The following is a 16,608-nucleotide window of genomic DNA, read 5'->3' on the forward strand; positions in this document are numbered from 1 at the left end:
AGTTTCTGAAAGCTTTATAATTTACTTCAATACCCTTAGGGAGGGCTCCTTTCCAAAAGCAATATTAGGCAGATTACAAATCATAAAATGCTACCTGTGTTGGAATTCATCTTGAAATACTTTCCATCAGACAAGAGGAAATAGGAAAGCTGTCCATTTCTTCCTGAGTCTCTGTCAACAGCTGTAATGGTGCCAACCACACCCCTGGGAATTGGATTTTCCTCAATTTCAAAGAAGTAGCTCTCATGCATAAACATGGGAGAATTATCATTTTCATCCAGGACATTAACTATTACAGATGTACTTGCATTTTGCCTGAGGTTTTCATCCTCGGAGGTGCTGACCAAGGCTCTAAAACTTAGTATCTGTGCACATTCATAGTTCAAATGTTTCCGAAGATAAATCCAGCCAGTATCAGAGCTGATTCCAAATGCAACAGAATCAGTGCTAGGCTCTAAGAAATACGTCAGATTGGAGCTAATGCTGTGTGGATCAAGCAAGTGGGCTTGAACCTGAAGGATTCGGGCACCTGGAGAGGTAGCTTCACTGACTTCTACTTGATACACCAAGTTCTGAAAGACCAAAGTAGGGCCCATCTTCTGCTCTTCAATAACCACCGTCAACATCAGCAAAGAAGTTAGAGGAGGACTTCCACAGTCTTCAGCTGCTATGTGGAGAGTATATTCCTGCTGCTTATCTGCAAACACTGTCCTAGTAAGGTTTACCACTCCAAGACTTGGATCAATGCTAAATGTGTTTGACTGCTTACTTGCAATACTGTATTTGATTGCCCCATTTAGGCCACTGTCTTTGTCTTCCGCATGAGCAATATAGACAGCAGTGCCAGGAGGCTGGGTATGTGAAATAGTTACCTTATCAGATTTGGTCAGAAATACTGGAGGGTTGTCATTAATATCTATCACAGATATGTTGACTTGAGTGCTACTGTAGACTGGGGAGTTACCCAGCTGGGACTGAATGGTGAGCACCACAGCAGACTGAGTTTCATGATCGAGCTGTTTTTTGGTGCGGATAATGCCAAACTGGGGATCAATAGAGAACTTTCCATGTGGATCACCAGAGGAAATTCGGTAAGAAACCACTTCTAAAGAATCTAGAAATGGAAATAACAACAAAAAATATAAAAAAAAAATATCTGGAAGTGATAACATGAATGTTGGTAAGAACATCTGTTAAGAATGCATGCTGTTAAATTCAATGGAATAAATGTAGGCTACACAGATGTTTGACATTCTTGGGCTTTTTATGCTTCCTTATTCCTCTCCCTGGAGCCCTTCAGTAAAATATGAATGTACACAGTTTGTCCACTTCTGCACTGTTTGATTTTCATCACACTGCTATTATAAAACTCTATAGAGAAAATGGTATAATAGCCTTTTGTTTTTCCCTGACCTAAAATATAGAAAAAACACTCTTACAAATTAGTCTTAGGGGAGCAATTTCACTACCCACAGGCATTCACTATAGCAAGGAATGAAACAGATTGCAGTTCTCTGAAAGAACTGCATTTTAATCAACTTACTGTTCGTGGGTGACCATTCATACATCAAATGCTACCTAAAGCAAAAGCTGTGTAATGATTCAGGCTTACTATCAAGGCTGCCCCGCAGATGCTACCTCCACCCTGAGGACAGTCCTTCCCAAAAGAAGGAAATGGGAGGACCTGACTTGTATAAAACCTCAACCTCTACCACTTTAAATTTACAGATCCACCATCAACCTGTTATGTGAACTTCTGGCTCCTACTGCTCCGCATAGGAACCAAATACATATGGCTTTTAGGACGGGGTCTTTTATGACCATGGACTGGCATCTTTAACCCTTTACAAAAGATTAAAAAGACGGTGGATTAAATACATTTTTAAAAGGTCCCATAAACATTCATCTGGACTTCTCCGCCTAATTTGAGACAATGTGGGGCTATGTTTGGTTGGCTGGGTTTTGTTTTGGTTTTTGGAGGGGTGGTCAGCAGCACTTCATACAGATCCTCTGAAACTTATGAATACTCTCTGATTATGACTATCGCTCTGAGATGTGTCTTACATGGCTAATACTTTAACACAATCCAGACCATCACACAGACCCTTCCTTACACTTTCACAACATGCTTCCCATCCACCCATTTACATTTATAGAAACCCGTTTTGAAGAAAATGGAGGCCATTGCCAATCCCCATGGACCACCAAGGAGAGTACCAAAAATCTCCAACTGTTCTAAAGAGTACTATGATAAACCAGTGACTACACCAGTTGCTGTAAATGCCAACAGTAAATTCTAATTATTGCTTGACAGACTGAATGAATAACATGGAAGTTTAGGAAAAAAAAGTAATCTACAGATATTTGCAGTTAATGGTCACAACAAAAATGCAATGTAATCTCTGACTGAGCATGCAACTTACTTGGAGGTTCTCTGGCCTTTACAGTGCCTATCAGGCTGTCTTCAGGTGCACCTTCTGGAACAGAAAAGGTATACCGCGATCTCTCAAATATGGCAGGAGCCAAAACAGTCTGAAGGATGTTTACTGTGACAGCTGCATTGGTGGCAGAGGGAAGGCCACCCCCATCCCGTGCAGAAACAGTCAGGAAGAGTGCAGAATGTGCCAGGTGGCCAAGAACTGAGACAAGGTAAATAGTTCCTGAAAGTACACAGAAATAAAAGAGCACTGATGTAAGATAAAATTCAGCAGGCTGTCAAAATAGTTTCAACATGTGTCCAGTCTTCTCTTAGAGAAATGATAACGTGGACAAAAAGCAGCACTCCCAATTTGTTTTTTGAGAGCCAAGTTCTTTTCAAGTGATATGGTTTTTAACATTCACAAAGACACTGAGACACGGCAAGTTCTGTGTCAAAACACAGTGTCCATAATTCTGATTTCAGAAATGCAGATTCAGCTATATCTTTGATAATATTAGGCAAAACACAATTTTACTAGTACTAGTCTATAGGAATTTGGAAGTGCATTGAGGGGAAAAAAGTACTTTATTGTTACAAAAGATTAATTTATCTTTGCAAATGGTAAAGTTAACTTTATTTCAAACAGGCAATGGAGACATTCTGCTTAAGTAACTTTTGAAATAAAACATCCACACAATGGTTTAAGCCCCAAAATATAAACCTTAGGAGCACTGTGCTCTATGGAAAGTATCTGGGAAACAATCACTTGCTGTCTGATCACACATTTCTGGTAAAATACCCTTTAATAGTGAATTCTAAGTTCTGTTGAATTTGCAAGCTGCTACCAATTACATTTTATATAAACTCTATGAAGTAATTCTTTGAAAAGAAAATACAGCACTTTGGATGTGCCTTCCTCAAGATAAATACATTTTCATCCTTCAACTCTGATGAATGAGACAAGCTGTCTCCAAATACACACTCTTCTGACTGCTAAAATAAAAGTTTTTAGTACTATCAAATAGTTATGCCTGACTTCCAAATACTCTCTCTATAACTACAGAAACCTACATCTAACTATTACTACCTAAGATGGCAGAAAGAACGAATGTGTCAGGGATCCTGTCCCATCTTCTTCTACAGTAAAAGCCTGTATGAACTTCAAAAAAGCTTTGTTTGAATGAACAGTTCAGTCTCAGCAATGAGAACAACATCCAAACCATAGCTCTCTACGGGCTGTTCAAAATGGTCTAGCACAATTATCCAAAACTGATACTTGTTAATTATTCCACAAGAGACAGTCATACACTGTCCTTTGCAAGCAAATTGAGGTTTTATAAATGAGGATATAAACCCACAAATAAATAACTAGCTCTCAGAGCATTTTGAAATGTCTGGTTTAGATGAAGTGAACATAAATGTTTAAAATCTTAGGGATAAACACTAGATCACAAAGCAGTACAGCAAATCCCAGTATCTGTGTTACTCATAAATTTTATAACTAAATTATAACATGAGGCACATAGTGGAAGATCAGGTGCTTTCAGCCAGGCAAAGGATGGAATACAGAAATGTAATTATGTCCTAGAGAGCATTAATACAGGTTTGTCTTATCCTTTCCAACATCTTCTCTATCACCGAGCAGGAGGAAGAACACTTTCACTTATTCTGAGGTGACAAAAATCCATTAGTATTTTAAGACCCTTAAGTGGTCACAGATTTTGCAACATTGAGAGAGTTATTTGTGAAGAAAGTTTTTCAATATAAAAATGAAGATGAAAGATGACCAAATGCAAGAAAATTTTTCTTAGCAATGAACGAATTTAACTGAATATACACTAAATGATAAAATCACAGTGCGCTAAGGAGTGGGCTGCATCAAATTCAAGTGATTCAACTAATAGGGACAGCCTTTTACATACCAACAAGGTATTTTTAAAAGATCACCTATGATTTTTATAGAAGCTGGTGAAGACACAAAACCTCCAGCAGCTCAGTAAAACCAAACCTTTAAACTCTGAAGGACCTTTGTAATTTCCTGGCTCTCAAGACGAGTTTAGGAAGGATGACGTTTGTCATCCAAGTTGGACATTTAGTGGTCAGACAGGGTAAAACTAGAATTAAACTGTCTTAGGAGCATCAGTGCATGATTCAATGACAATATAACTTCTCAAAATTTAGGGTGAAGTCACACTACTATTTTACTACAGTGCATTTTAAGCAGAATAATGGAAAACACATAAAATCCTCATAAATATTCAAATGTGCATGCATTACACTTTCCAAATATACTGCCAGGACATTATAATAACAAACTGTATCTTAACATGCTTAAATTGCATTAAAAGGGTCTTCAGGATCAAGGAAGAATGCTTTTCACTAAGAAAAAAGGGGCACTTATTCCAGTGTGATGAACAACAGTAAAAGTGCAAGTGATACAGATAAATTCAGAATTCACTACTGATCCAGCTCCTATGCCAACAATTCATACAATTCCAAGAATAAACCTCATTTTGGTCTTTTTTTTCTTTCTTTTTGTCTCTGATGATTGAGTTTTATGATTATTTAAACAGCTCAATGAAGTAGTTCTTCAAGGACATAAACTTTTGGCATTACCTGAGGTAATCTGAGCAACTGTAGCTTGAAGGAAAAAGGTGTTTAATTTTTCCCTCAGAGGTTAAATATATAAACATGGATTTTAGATAACACTGCTGTCAAATGAAATTAAATCAATCAAGTGGACTGTATGTTACTTGACCAATTGGGTATTTTTCTATTGACAAGGACAAAAATATCTTGTTCTCATTTTGGATACTTCAAGATGTATGTGAAAAATTAAAAACTTCTACAAAAAAGGATCAAATTGAAAATCTTACTGTCAGAGTAATAACTAATGCCTTCAGAATATTCTTTACCAAATGGTGTAGCAAACAGTGTTCCACTGCAGGAATTGTGAAGACCTGGTTGAACAGAAGTATTTCAGAACCAAAACTCCTTCTCTGCTGACCTAGACAGACTGCAGCAGACTCCATGCCAGTTAGAAAGAAAAAAGAAAATTAATACAAGATTTTGCTTTCTTTCTTCATTTTTTCACTTTGCCATTGGGGAAAGAAGGGAATAGGCAAGTACATCTCACCAACTCAGCTCTCTTTTACAGGATCAGAGACACCCTAAGAACAATGGCAGATTCCAAGCAAAAAGTATATGTTTTACATATGGTTCCTTCCAACCTCAAAAACTGCAGTATGCAGAAATTTAATAACCCATTTTAAATTTTAATTACATACATTCTGTTTCTTTCAGCATTAGTAGGACTGGGCATTAGCTTTGCATTTGGTGATAAATAATCTATACAGACTGGAGATTTGAGATAGCTCTACCATATGGTAGCGAACATGCCTCATTAGGCTCTATAATGGCAAAGAAGCTGTAGAAGTAAGCAGCATCTGGGATTCCACTTTCTATATGGTTAGGAAAAATGTGGGACTGTGACTAAAAGGGACAGTCAAGACCACTTGGGTCAAAAGCAGCTGCCAGCACACCTCAGAGCAGGCTGGCCAGGTGTACCTGGTCTGCTGAAGCATGGTGCAGGAGATCCCCAGCACTACACTGCAAAGACAGAAACCAGGGGCTAACTGCAAGGAACAGGAACAGTCAAAGACTGTGTGACATACTTGACAGAGGTATGTCTCACTAAATAACAGGCTGAAGATGAATCATGATTTTCCTTTCTTCCCTGTTCCGTAATTAAGACAGTGGCTTATTATTATTACTTAGGGAGGCAGTGGTCTTTCATCCTTGAGACGTGGCCTGCCCAGTGCAGCTGTGTTCTCAGCAACATGGCCTCAATACTTGTGACTGCTGCTTGTTCTAGAACAGATGTATTGATCACATAATCTGACCAGTGGATGTTTAGGATTGTACGGAGGCAGCGTTGATGGAAGCGTTCTAGGAGACGCAGGTGGTGGCGGTAGATGACCCATGATTTGGATCCATATAAGAGAGTAGACAGCACTATGGCTCTGTAAACACTGATCTTTGTACTTTTCTTCAAGTGTTTATTTTGCCAAACTTTTATGAAGTTTTCTGAAGGCACTGTATGCCTTTGCTAACCTGTTGTCTATCTCTCCGTCAATCTTACGGTCCGAGGAGATGAGGCTACCTAGGTAATTAAACTGCTGGACTGATTTGAGCTCTGATTCGCCAGTGGTGATATGGGGATGATGGAAGACTTCCTGAGGTGCAGGTTGACAGAGAACTTCTGTTTTCTTTAAACGGACTTCCAGCCCAAAGAGCTCAGCAGCATCTGCGAAGCAGGATGTTAAACACTGCAGAGCTGCTTCTGTGTGGGTGACAAGGGCGGCATCATCAGCATAAAGCAGCTCCCAGACAAGATGGTTTAAGGTCTTAGTGTGGGCCTTCAGTCACCTTAGGTTGAAAAGGCTTCCATCAGTAAGGCAATGTAGAAAAGAATTGTGCCTTGCAGAATTTACCACCTAAGGAGTCTTTCTGCTGTGCCTTTTGCAATCGGACATGCCTGTCTCCTATTGGCCTTTTTAGCCACCAGCGCGCTTGTGACAAACGTAGGTAGAGACCTTTCCCAAATCTTCATTCGCGAAGCCCAGCCATGATTATTATTACTACCACAGTCATTTGCATCCTGCAGTTCATGCTTCAGAGAACTTAAAAGACAATTAGGTTGCTGTGGTACTGAATATATTCTTCCATTATGAAAAACAGTTTCTATAAACACTGACAATGGAAAGGGAATAATGAGACAGCTCCTCTGTGAGGAATGTTTTACCAAGACGAAAGCTCCCAGCAGGAGACTGTATGGACACAAGCACAGGTCCACTTTAAGAAGTTACTGTGTGAAAAATGCCACCTTCTTTCTTACAGCTTGGCTGTAAGAATATAAAAGAATACCCTTATCTGCTGCCTTTAAAAGCATTTAACTCCCATCTTTCAAATTTATTATTTATATTACTGCAGTGCCTTGAAGATTTTACCTCTGCTTAATTCCTCATTCTGCATGAGAGAGAGAGAGAGCTGGAATCAATTCTGCTTCAGAGGTGAACAATCATCTAATTACACACCAGATGATGCATTAACATCCAGCCTCACTGACACCTTGGCAATCTCATTTCCTCAACTAGATCTGCATGGCTGTAACTGACTGCAGATTCCAACCTTTATAAATTAAAAGCATGACATACAGATTGCCTACTGCCTGGGTATGATATGGAAACGCATTTTAGACAGAATTTGCAATGCTGGTTGCATTTTAGCAACTGCCACTGCAGGTTCTAGTTTGGGAACAGCTCTGCTCCAAGGGAGGTTTGCTCAGCACAGTCATGCTGGAATTTACAGATGTTTTGCTGCAGAACAATGTGATTAGTGGTTAGCAGAAATTGTTACAATGGTTTGGAGGGCTGGATGTACAGTGACAGCTAGTACTATTGAAGGGCAAAATCATGACTATGAACTCTTTCATCTGCTTCATACTTCCTCACTCATTGTAGGGCATGAACTTCCAAGAAGTTTTGCTCTCCACTTTGTGCCTATGAACCATGTCAGGTAAATGAAGCCAATATTGGCCCAAAAAGTGCAAATGCATTAATGAAACATAGGACTTGGCATCATCCGCCATCCTCTGGCAATGACAAAATTTCTCATGGCATTTTTGTTGTTCTTATTTCTGTGTAGGTGCACCCTATTCCACAAGCAGGTTAACTGCTAAGTGCTGTTTCTAAAGAGTTAAAGGTCAGAGACAGGAATCCAGAAGTAGTTCTTCAGCAAGTATTTCTTTAGCAGTATTTCTTCAGGATATATCCTAGGATGGGCCAGCTGGCATGATCTGACACACAGCTCAGACAACAAGCAGATGGCAGAGGTACATATGGTTCATCACCCCAGTTCACCTTCAAAGCTGGCCACTGAACCTGCTGTTCCATACTCTGTAGGTCAGTTAATCTGACATAATAGTAACTCAGAGCATGTTTGCTGTCTGATTACATAAAAAGTGAACACTCTTATATAAACATGGGTTAAAAACCCCACACCAGAAATCAATGCATACACCACTAAGTCGGCAGGACTCTGGCCCAGTGAATTGCTGTATTTCAAAGGACAAAGGCAGAGACTTCCCCACACAATCTGCACAGCTCCAGCCCTGCCACACCACGCCAACAGGTCACCTTTGCTTTCTTAGTTTATTGAAGTTTTCCAGAAACAGCTTTCTAATCAAGGACCTTTTCAATCAAGCTGCCAGCCTCTAGATCCAAAAACAGCTCAGTGCACAACCTGGTAACAAAACTCTACTGCCATGGTAACCAGAGATTATATTTCTTTGAAGGTACTGTACCAAAATACGCACTGTACCAGGACAGATACAGAATGAAGCCTAATATAAGACAAATAAAATATATTTGCTCTTCTTATATTAAGAGTATTACAAAACATTCCTGATGCTCATCTTAATCTTCATGAACTGATTTTCTACTATGCACACTCCCCTGCTACGCTCATTCTGACAACGGTGCGAGGGCATTTTGCCATGGCTGTCTGCTTTCTTGGTGTGACCTGTCACTTTCTTCTTTTCTCCAGGTTAACTAAGAACATGAAGTACATTAAATACATCTGTACTCAAGGAGCCATACAGTCTCTAGCAAAGAAAAGTGTTGCTTGTCTGAACTTTACCGTACAAATATCACACATTTCTCTCCTCCAAAATGGGAGGTTTGGGCATCATTTTTGTCTTTTCTTCATTTTTCTTGTTATCAGCCCACATCACCTGTGCAATGTCATGGAAGTTCACTCTTCTGATGAGGTCTTCTGTTTTTGAGATGTAGCGTTGACTTAACTGCGAGAAAGGGGGAGTGGGCTGGAGTATTTTTGTTAATGCTTTGCACTCTGTCATGCACAATGAATCTCAAGTACACACGTCACCCCACCATTGTATGGTTTAACTTTTGGCACATGGTTTGTAGGAATTTTTCTCTTTGAAGATGGTCAATTCTATTGGATTTTTTTCATAGAGAAAAAAAGAGACACATACACTAAGAGTTGGCAGTATGGACATTTTTTCATGCTGTTCTGCTACACGGCTTTCTTTCAGGTACAAATCAGCATGCTCACACTTATGACAGCAATTTTTTTGTGCTTCTAGGAAATATACCATTTCCTGTATTCTTTATGTTAGATTTCTCATTAGATGAGATCTCAGTGAAGGTAAACGTCCACAAATTACTCAGCTAAGACTGCTAATTTTTCCTTCCTAACTCAAACAAAATTCTTCAAAAGTGAACACTTACTAAACCAATGTCTCTGATTTGCAGCATATCATATGAAAGATGAGAAAAACATTAATCGAAGAAACTGCAGTTTAAAAAAACAAGTGGCCTCAAAATGTTCCAAAATAAAACACTCCTATTTTTAAATGTTATTTATGTGAATCTCTTCATATGTTTAGCAAATGTACTACATGCTGTAGGAAAATGCCAAAAGTAGTTTAAAAATAAACTATTTTTTCCTACAATACTATATGAAAACATCATTAATCATCATAAAAATGGCCTTGTTTTCTTTAGAAAGGATGCACCCCCATTTTACTTTGATGCCTATTGCAATCTGCTATATATTAAACATTGTATAATACATGCAGTTAAGCAAAGTTTGGATTTCCCCCTTCCCCCCACACCAAAAAAAAGAGATTTTGGTATTTCAGCATTACTTTTCAACCTGTATTGCAATAAAAATAAAGCAAAACTTTTTCATGCAATTAAACTCTCCTAATATGTGACTGTTAAAAAGCATTTCCATTTTCTTCAATAAAACAAAATTTGTCAGCATACTTAACTGGAATGAAGCTATTCGGAACCAAATCAAAGTTTTATTTTAAGTCAGTTTGACATTAAATTGCATTTACATATGGTGCCATAGTACAGTAATGGAAGTAGTACAGCACTAAAATACACACAAAACAAGAAACATATACCAGTGGAGGGACTATTCTGCACAAGCTCTGCACTTAACCCCTCCTTTTGCATCCATTACCAGGCACTGTTAAAGTGATAAGATGCTGCACTTAAATCTGGCTTTTGGTTGATTAATTCTTACATTCTTAAATTTGCATGATCTTTAGGTGTATTCCTCCTCTTACTTTTCTCCAACAGACCAAGCTCCTAGATTGCTCTACATCTATTGGAGGACATTTTAGTCACATAATGCCCTATGCTATTCAGTTAAAAAGAAATCACAACACATCCTAAAGGAAATGTATTCATTTTTTAGCAAATCAAAATTTTCTCAGAAGTATGTTCATTTTGCAGAAGCTGTATTTCTTAGCTGAAAAACTTTTTTAATGTCCAACTACTGACCAACTCTTGTAACAAGGCTTGTCTGTTATACTCAATACGTATTTTTTGGGTTAAATAAGTAACAGAAGGTTGATCCAAGTATCTTCAAGTCAATGGAGAAATCTCCAAATATCTCACTGTACTGGGTTTGTATGGCAAGGAGTTAGTAGCAGGGGGGCTACAGGGGTGGCTTTTATGAGAAGCTGCCAGAAGCTTCCCCCATGTCCAGTGGAGCCAATGCCAGTTGGCTCCAAGATGGACCTGCCACTGGCAAAGGGTCAAGCCCATCAGCAACAGTGGTAGTGCCTCTGGGATAACAAAGTTAGGAAAGGGAAAAAAAAACCAACAACATACCTGTGCAAAAACAATTGCAGCTGGGAGAGAGGAGTGACAGTATGTGGGAGCAACACCCCTACAGACACAGAGGTCAGTGAAGAAGGAAGGGGAAGAGGTGCTCCAGGTACCACAGCAGAGATTCCCCTGCAGCCTGTGGTGAAGACATGGGGAGCAGGCAGGCTGTCCCCCTGCAGCCCATGGACATCCACAATGGGGCAGTTATCCACCTGGAGCCCATGAAGGACCCCATGCTGGAGCAGGTGGATGCCCAAAGAATGTTGTGACCCCGTGGGAAACTTGTGCTGGTGCAGGTTTGCTGGCAGGACTTGTGACCCCACAGGTGACCCACACTGGATCATTCTGTTCCTGAAGGACTGCACTCTGTTGAAAGAATCAATGCTGGAGAAGAGGAAGAGTGCGAGGAGGAAGAAGCAGCAGCAGAGACAACCTGCAATGAACTGTGTAGTTTCCATTCCCTATCCCCCTGTGCTGATGGGGCAGGAGGAGATAGAGAAAACTGGGAGTGAAGTTGAGCGCAGGAAGAAGGAAGGCTGGGGGACATTGTTTTATGATGTAGTTTTTATTTCTCATTACTCTACTCTGATTTGATTGGCAATACATTAAATTTATTTCCCCAAGTTGAGTCTCTTTTTCTCATGACAGTAGTTGCTGAGTGGTCTCTCCTTGCCCTTATCTTGACCCAGGAGCCTTTCATCATAATTTTCTTTCCTGTCCAGCTGAGGAGGGGAGTGATAGAGTGACTTCGGTGAGCACCTGGTGTCCAGCCAGGGTCAACCCACCAGGTGCACAGAAACAGTCTCAATAAAATACCAGGAGGAAGGTCATAGGTTTTGTTTTAGGCATCTAATTTACATAGGAATTACAGAACATAAACCTAAATATCTTATACAGTTGAAAGAAACAGAAGCTAAGTTAAATGTTTATACTGCTGTAATGTACACTGTGGGAATGATACTTTCTCTCCATCCCTTTCATACCAGGTTTAAATCACAAATAACTTCAAATGAAGATAAACCACTGGCTACTGCCTTTTACTTTGCCTTCATGGGAGTTTTCTTTGCTCGCAGTGACTAGCTAGGGAATTTGTTCTAAGACTATGAATGGACCATTTACCTGAAGACCGACACATGAAGTCACACTGGTCCAAAACAATTTTCAAAGATTATTCTTAATTTTTTTTTTATTTGAAACAACTTCCCTGAACCAGAGCTACAGTAAGAAAACCATCTTTTTATCCATCTCTCAAAAAGAGCATCACTAAGATCAGTGGAACAGTATGCCCTTGGGTGAAGGAAAATATTATTGGCTAGTAACATAATGAAAGGTTACAAATTCAGTTGTTAATTCCAAAGTCCTAAAGTTAAGCACTGCATAGGTTTTCTGCCACACTTATAATTGTATCCTGTGACTTACATTTTTAATTACCAGCTCTGCCATAACTATAAACACACTATCTTTCAGATAGCTTGTTAGGTAACAATGGGAAATAAACAAACATAGCTGGAACAGTTTCTTAGCCAGAAGAGCTCTTCAACTTGCCCTGTTCTAATCAATTCACAAGTACTGTTCATAGATCATGCACGGATCAGATATCTACAAAAGGCAACATAATGAAGCCAAGATGTTGTTTACACCAACACTAGAAACAAACGATAGGAAGAGTCACGAACTAGCAGAGGAACTGGTTTACAGTTCCCTACCCATACATTTTTCTAGCTACACAGCTCTTAAAGTGGTTTTTCTTGTGGACAGTCTATCATCAATCAAATGAAAAATACTTCACTTCAACTTTTTCACAAGTGGAAACACAATAAATGTTATTTATGAGTACAAGAGCATATAAAAAAAAAATAAATGCAGTGTCTAAAACCTAAAATAGCAAACAAATATAACTAACAAAGACTCGTTTAGAATTCAAAAAACTTTTCAGTGGAATGTCTATCTGGTCAATGAAGGATATTCCATCTCACTGAATTTATCTATATACAGCATTCATGTGTCACAGTGCTTGAAACAAAACATGGATCCCCTTCAAAGAGCTTGGATGTGCCTCAACCTCATAATATCTATGTATCAAAAGCAGTATTGATATATTCTATATAGCCAGTGGTTGACCAGATGATAGGATATCCTGTATTGTGAACACAGCTCACTGAAAAACAATGAGCTTTCTTGATATATCCATACAATTGCTTTAACAAAGCAATAGCCAAAAGCAAGCAAGCCATAGCAGTGAAGAATTCAGGTTTCAATTTTTATTTTACTGTTTTATCCATTTCTCTTTAAAAAATTAGAAAGAGAATGGGGGAGAAAAGTGAATTTTTAGTGAGTATTCTAAGTGCAGCGCTCAAAAAACATCCCCAAAGAAAATTACAGTGAGATAAATTTTCAAATCCAGATGCCATATAGATGCCACAAAATAGAAATTACGTGTCACGAAGAACAGCATCATCTTGCATATGATTTTAATGTATCGTAGTGTAATGTGACAAACTGTTAGCTACTAATTATTTTAAATCTCATAATACTGAAAATATCTCTGTCCACATACACATATAATGCTAAGGACTATAATCAACATAGTAAATCAAAATTACTAATGCACTCATTCCTCCTTTCTAAATGCTCTATCAGTGAGAGAAATAATAATTTAAAAAAATAAAACTTATCAGTAAGGCAAATCCACGGAATACTCCAACACCATCACCGTGCCTCCTTTTAGGTCTTCTAATAATAAAAAGAGCAGATAAAACAGAATATGCCATACTGCAAATTGGAAAACCTGCAGAACACATCAGTAACAGACTGCACATTCACAAGATTAGAAGAAAAACGACCAAAACTGCAATATGATCTTGTTTGGCTTACAGGTTTGGAGATTCATCTCCTGAAGAATGCCTATTCCCTGATATACTCATCCACTGTCCTCTGTTCACAAAACACAGCCCACATAACTAGATGAGGTTCCCCACATAACCTTCAGAGAGGCACATATAAATTAGGCCATATATCAGAGCATATGAAGACAGCTTTAGCACAATGAACACTGGAAAATGTCACTGTTCTAACAAGAAGTGAGGAAGAGCTCAAAATCTCTGTGCTCTAACAGTGAGCCACTTGTCATCTGCCTCTGAATACTGAACAGCTTTTGCAGCTATTCTAATCCACAAAGAGTGAAAAACTTCTATGTGACAAATTGGCAATTTTAATGGGTTTTTCTTTTTTATAATATTTATTTTTTTGAAGAGTTTAAAAATCATTCTGCTCACCAATGACTGAGCATAAGCATTATTGTTGGTAGATGTGGAAGAATATAAAAGGAAAAAGTGTATTCAGAAAAAAAAAATCCCATACCATTAATATTAATAAGATAAAATTAGACACAGTCTAACCTTGTGAATTACCCAGGAGATCTGATTAAGTGCAATCAGATTCCAAGCACTATAATGTTGGGAACACTGTCGCTGACCTAAATGCTTTTATCATCACGAAATGTCAGCAGTAATGACCTCAACCTACTTCACCTTGTATTTGGTCTGCCTTTGATAAAACACCATGATAGATCCACAAGGTAATAATAACTTACAAACTTAGAGAGTCTTCATGATCAAGCATGACATTTTTCCTATACCAAGTGCCAAAATGGAAAGAGAGGCCAAGAGGTCACAATCCAAGGAAAAATGCCCTTCAAAAGGCTTCTGCAAAGCCAGTGCTGCTAATGTGATCCACAGGGGTTCTCTCTGACAAGCCTGCTGGGGCAGTTTTAAAATAACCAGTTAAATGCCTGTGGAGAGCCAGCTCCCTAATTATTGATTGACCTATGTATTTTTGGCATCAGTTACGCCCCAGAGAATCTGATTTGACAGGTAGTTAAAAGTCCACAATTAAATAAATTCTGAAAAAGCCAAGGCAAGCAGACCAACTTCCTAAGCAGATTAGTTTCTTCTGTTCATCAGAATATTTTGGGAACTGTGTAAAAATAGACATCATTTTGAAAGAATAGAGCCTTGCAACATTTTGTATGCCAAATAGCTAATATATACACACATGTACCACAGTCAAAAAATCTTCAAACATATAAAATAATCACCTGTGCCATGACCATCTGTTGATCAGGATACGTTCATATACAAGGGCTGGCTCTCAAGAAAAATGGTAGTTGCAGTTTAGTCAACTATTCACTGAAAGGCAATGTGGGTATTTGTAGATGCAATACTCATGTTCTTTCCAGCTGATGTTTACAACTATTTTAAGGTCAGAGAGCTAACTACAGGGGCTGCTGTACAGTAATTCAATCTGTGAGATTCAACCTGTCTTGGAAAAAATTCACAAAAATTTTCTTTTGCCATAATTGTTTTCCTGCTCTTGTCATCACTCCTTCATTGAACCTCTCTCCAGAAACCAGAAGGATGAGGTGTCATACCAGGAAGTAAAAGGCAGAAAAAGACACTTACAAAGCTAATCATTGAGTCAAATAGGGAGGTGATTAAGTACTGTAAGACTGTGAGCAGAATGGGGACTTATCCTAGCACAGAAGGGGAGAGACTAGAACAAAAACAGAGAGATAAAATGGAAGGACAAGCATCCTGAAAGTTCTTTTATTGCTCCTCAAGAGTAACACCTAAACATTTCAGGAATTCAGATACTGTTGTAAAAAGCCAATGTTTTGATTATATCTTACAAGGATGAACAGATTTATGGCTGAAAATAGTGTATAAGTGGCATGCTGCTTGTCCTTCATTGTACTGGCATGTACTGTATTTTCCATTCTTCTCCTCATTCCAGTGAATGCAAAGGCTTCATGGTAAACCTAAATCCTCCAATTTACTCTAAAATTATTTTCCATCAGAATCTAAGTTTCAACTGTATGACATGATTGCAAATCAAAAAAGTATAATCAGGGAAAATATACATGTTGTGTAACTATCACCTTTCTGAATCACAGATTCATACAGTACCTGTGGATGTATCCACTGTGAAAAAAGACGAAAATTCTCCTGGGACCAGTTCGTATGTGACAAGGCCATATATTCCTGAATCTCTGTCTGTGGCAACAACATTGATGACTTCTGTTCCTGGCTGTGTGTGACTGCTGATACTTGTCACATAGATGTCTTGTTCAAATATAGGTTGATTATCATTAATATCTTCTATCTCGATGCGAACAAAAGCTTGGGCACTCAGTCCACCCTGTTGGATAAATCAGAAAGATAAAAACAAAAAACAAAGTCAACTTTAAAAATAGGATGATGCACAACTGGCTTCAGCCTATCCTTAGGAAATGGAGCATGCTGCAACAATATTGATCAATGAAAGTGTCCATTAAAAGCAACTTATGGTATCCACAATATCCCAAAATACTGCAAGCAAGCAAGCTACCTGCTCAGCAAACTCCAGTGGGCTGACTGAGTACACAAAGAACTGCAGCTTCTCTACAATGGTGACACCTGAACATAAAGTCAGTTTTGTTAATAC

The 16,608-nt window shown here is 38.6% G+C and overlaps 1 protein-coding gene across 1 annotated transcript in view; it reads right to left on the reverse strand.

Annotated features, from left to right (window-relative positions):
* The window catches only part of DCHS2 (dachsous cadherin-related 2), a 112,338-nt gene that overhangs the window by 40,988 nt on the left and 54,742 nt on the right, over positions 1-16,608 (reverse strand). The window contains exons 3-5 of the mRNA XM_064652292.1: positions 16,092-16,323; positions 2,424-2,660; positions 95-1,114 (exon numbers count right to left, since the gene is read on the reverse strand). Coding sequence (XP_064508362.1) covers positions 95-1,114; positions 2,424-2,660; positions 16,092-16,323 — 1,489 coding nt within the window. The remainder of the gene's footprint in view (positions 1-94; positions 1,115-2,423; positions 2,661-16,091; positions 16,324-16,608) is intronic.

The sequence above is a fragment of the Pseudopipra pipra genome, chromosome 4 (genome assembly GCF_036250125.1).
Source record: "Pseudopipra pipra isolate bDixPip1 chromosome 4, bDixPip1.hap1, whole genome shotgun sequence".
Lineage (NCBI taxonomy): Eukaryota > Metazoa > Chordata > Aves > Passeriformes > Pipridae > Pseudopipra > Pseudopipra pipra.